The 4,382-nt window shown below is 42.9% G+C and overlaps 1 protein-coding gene across 1 annotated transcript; it reads left to right on the top strand.

Moving 5' to 3' along the window:
• The first annotated feature begins 790 nt into the window (after nucleotides 1–790).
• On the top strand, nucleotides 791–3,838 carry LOC136126841 (cullin-4B-like). Its single transcript, XM_065882320.1, is given in 8 exon segments — nucleotides 791–916; nucleotides 918–1,436; nucleotides 1,438–1,611; nucleotides 1,613–1,744; nucleotides 1,867–2,680; nucleotides 2,870–2,941; nucleotides 2,944–3,633; nucleotides 3,636–3,838. Coding segments are annotated over 8 exon segments (2,730 nt in total).
• Nucleotides 3,839–4,382: the final 544 nt, after the last annotated feature.

Raw genomic sequence — 4,382 nt, 5'->3', positions numbered from 1 at the left:
AGGACCTGAACAATCTCAGCATAGAAAATACCCAAATAGCAGTAAAGATAAGAAAAGGTAGAGACCCTCGTTAAGAATCAGGAAAATGCATATTAAAACCACAATGCAATGTCACACTCACTAGAATGGGTACCATAAAAAAGGCTGACAATACCAAGTTTTGATGAGGCTGCGGTGTGATGCAGTGCACAGGGCATTTCTCATGTTCATGGCTGGTGAGAGTACAGTGGTAGGATGATATTTGAAAGCACTTTAGCATCTTCTACTAGAGTTGAAAATAAACATAGCCTATGATCCAGCAATTCTACTTCAGGAACATAATCAATAGAAATGTATGCACAAATGCACAAAAGACATATGCAATACATTTCCAGATAACATTAATGGTAATAACTAAACTGGAACAAGCCAAGAGGTAATAACTAAACATACAAGCCAAGAGGGAGAAAAGGAGGAGGAGCTGCAGCCTCACAGACTTACTGAGTTGCTCCTGCAGAAAGTGGGGAGAGAGAGGGAAAAGCAGGGGACGGGGATGGCACGGCCGTTTATCTGTCTGTCTCCTCATTCGCTCTCCCCCCTTGTTCTGCTCACTCCTGGTGTCAGCCTATCCTCCTTCCCAAACCCTCCCATTCCCCCGCTGGAGCGCCCCCTTCACTTTCCTTCTCGTCCTCTGTGTTTCTCCTCTCTTTCTTCCCTTCCCCCTCTAGCATTGCCACCTTCTCTCCTACAGGCACGCAGGCATATAAACGTAGGTTTTTGAAGCTGTCTGCCTGTTGACCCCGCTATTTTCATGTTTCCAACAGGTTTTTCTTCCCCCAATCCCTCCGCTGCTGCCCCTGCTGCTCAGGAGGTCAGATCTGCCACTGATGGTAGTACCAGCACCACCCCGCCCTGGTGTAATACCAGCACCACCACTCACCTCTGCCAAGAAGAGAAAGTTAAACAGCAGCAGTAGCGGCAGTAACAGTAGTAACGACAGAGAAGACTTTGATTCCACCTCTCCCTCCTCTTCCACTCCTTTACAACCCAGGGATTCGGCACCCCCTTCAACCTCGTCCTTCTCCTGCCTGGGGGTTTCAGTGGCTGCTCCCAGCCACGTATGGATACAGAAGAAGCTGCGTTTTGAAGACACCCTGGGGTGTGTAGGGTTTGATGCGAAGATGGCTGAGGAATCCTCCTCCTCCTCTTCACCTTCATCAACTGCTGCAACATCTCAGCAGCAGCAACTTAAAAATAAGAGTATATTAATCTCTTCTGTGGCTTCGGTGCATCACACAAACGGCCTAGCCAAATCTTCTACCACCGTCTCTAGTTTTGCCAACAGCAAGCCTGGCTCTGCTAAGAAGTTAGTGATCAAGAACTTTAAAGATAAGCCTAAATTACCAGAAAGCTACACAGATGAAACATGGCAGAAACTGCAAAAAGCAGTGGAAGCCTATCCAGGATAGTACTTCAATTAAGAACAATTTAGAAGAACTTTATCAGTCTATGGAAAACCTCTGTTCTTACAAGATTTCTGCAAACTTGTGCAAACAGCTGAGACAGATTTGTGAAGATCATATGAAAGCACAAATTCATCAGTTCAGAGAGGATTCATTGGATAGAGTTCTTTTTTCTAAAGAAGATCGATAGATGTTGGCAAAACCATTGCAGACAAATGATCATGATCAGTAGCAGTTTTTTGTTTCTGGATAGGACTTACGTTCTTCAAAATTCAATGCTGCCGGGCTTCCCTGGTGGCGCAGTGGTTGGGGGTCCGCCTGCCGATGCAGGGGACATGGGTTCGTGCCCCGGTCCGGGAGGATCCCACATGCCACGGAGCGGCTGGGCCCGTGAGCCACGGCCGCTGAGCCTGCGTGTCTGGAGCCTGTGCTCCGCAACGGGAGAGGCCACAGCAGTGGGAGGCCCGCGTACTGCAAAAAAAAAAAAAAAAAAAATTCAATGCTACCTTCCATTTGGAAAAGGAATAGTGAAGCAATTGATAGAAGTTTACTCCGAAGCCTTTTAAGCATGCTCTCTGATTTGCAAATTTATCAGGATTATTTTGAACAACGATTTTTGGAAGGAACTAACCGATTCTACGCAGCTGAAGGCCAAAAATTAATGCAGGAAAGAGAGGTTCCTGAATATCTTCATCATGTTAACAAACGTCTAGAAGAAGAAGCAGACAGACTTATTACTTACTTAGATCAGACCACCCAAAAGTCATTAATTGCTACTGTGGAAAAACAACTTCTAGGTGAACACTTAACAGAGATTCTTCAGAAAGATTTAAATAAACTCCTTGATAAAAACCGAATTCAAGATTTATCTCACCTGTATCAGCTCTTCAGTAAAGTTCGAGGTGGCATCCAGGTTCTCTTGCAGCAATGGATTGAATACATTAAGGCATTTGGTAGCACTATTGTAGTTAATCCTGAAAAGGATAAAACCATGGTTCAAGAATTGCTGGCTTTTAAAGATAAGGTTGACCATATAATTGATATCTGTTTCCTGAAGAATGAAAAACATATCAATGCCATGAAAGAAGCATTGGAAACATTCATTAACAAAAGACCAAACAAACCTGCTGAACTTATAGCTAAGTATGCAGATTCAAAGCTTCTCGCAGGCAACAAAGAAGCTACAGATGAAGAACTTGAGAAAATGTTGGATAAGATTATTATATTTATTTATTTTTGTGGTATGCAGGCCTCTCACTGTTGTGGCCTCTCCCGTTGCGGAGCACAGGCTCCGGACGCTCAGGCTCAGCGGCCATGGCTCACGGGCCCAGCCGCTCCACGGCATGTGGGATCTTCCCGGACCGGGGCACGAACCCGTGTCCCCTGCATCAGCAGGTGGACTCTCAACCACTGCGCCACCAGGGAAGCCCCTATGATTATATTTAGATTCATCTATGGCAAGGATGTTTTTGAGGCCTTCTATAAGAAAGATTTAGCCAAGTGCCTGTTGGGAAGAGTGCATCTGTGGATGCTGAAAAATCAATGCTGTCCAAACTTAAACATGAATGTGGAGCTGCTTTCACCAGCAAACTTGAAGGAACGTTTAAAGACATGGAACTTTCTAAAGACATCATGATTCAATTCAAACAGTATATGCAGAACCAGAATGTACCTGGGAATATTGAATTAACTGTGAATATCCTGACGGTGGGTCATTGGCCAACATATGTGCCTATGGAAGTTCATTTACCACCAGAGATGGTAAAATTTCCGGAGATTTTCAAGACCTTTTACCTAGGCAAACATAGTGGCAGGAAACCTCAGTGGCAGTCAACCCTAGGACGCTGTGTGCTAAAGGCAGAATTTAAAGAGGGTAAAAAGGAACTCCAGTTCTCTCTTTTTCAAACACTGGTGCTGCTGATGTTCAATGAGGGAGAGGAGTTAAGTTTGGAAGAGATCAGGCAGGCTACAGGAATAGAGGCTAGAGAGTTAGGGAGAACCCTGCAGTCATTGGCCTGTGGCAAAGCTAGAGTTCTGATGACAAACCCAAAGGGTAAAGCTATAGAAGATGGTGACAAGTTCATTTGTAATGACGATTTCAAGCACAAACTTTTCAGGATAAAGGTCAATCAAATTCAGATGAAAGAAATGGTTGAGGAACTAGCAAGCACTACAGAAAGAGTATATCGGGACAGTATGAAATGGATGCTGCAATTGTTCAAATTATGAAGATAAGAAAGACACTTAGCCACAACCTTCTTGTTTCAGAAGTGTACAACCAGTTGAAATTTCCCGTAAAGCCTGCTGATCTTAAGAAGAGAAGAGAATCCTTAACTGACCTGGACTACATGGAAAGAGATAAAGAAAATCCAAACCAGTACAACTATATTGCATAAAATGTTGGCCTTGGAGCATTTGGTGTCATAAGCAGTAGCCAGTGGATAAACTAACCTGTCATTACTTGACTTCTTTTATACTACCAATGACCAGATGAAGCAGTGTAATGGAAATAGTTGAGTGGCTTTTCAGTGGTTAACATGCCCATTTAAAGAGTAATACTTACCTTTAAGAAGAATGTTGTTGAACACTTTGCATGTTATTTAGTATGATGTGCAGAAAACTAAAAGTACCTGGTCTTCATGATTACTATTTGGAACTGGGGAAGAGGTCCCTATGGCTATTAAAAAAAAAGAGGAGGGATGTTCTTATGTACCATTAATTATGAAGCAAAAGGTTTATTTGCTTAAAATGTCATTTAAAGATACTTAAACTGCATGCAAACTTTATTTACTGTACAGAGTTCTGGATGTATTTATCAAATAGAAAAACCACCCTGGACTTGGTTGTTCACCTGTTTTGTGATTTCCCTTGAAGAGAAAAATAAGTTGTCATAGCTATTGATATTTTACTAAGTAATGTTCTGTTACACTGAAAGGGATG

Source organism: Phocoena phocoena, chromosome 1 (assembly GCF_963924675.1).
Source record: "Phocoena phocoena chromosome 1, mPhoPho1.1, whole genome shotgun sequence".
NCBI lineage: Eukaryota > Metazoa > Chordata > Mammalia > Artiodactyla > Phocoenidae > Phocoena > Phocoena phocoena.
The sequence above is the reverse complement of the archived record's forward strand: the minus strand, read 5'-3'. Positions and strand labels throughout refer to the sequence as shown.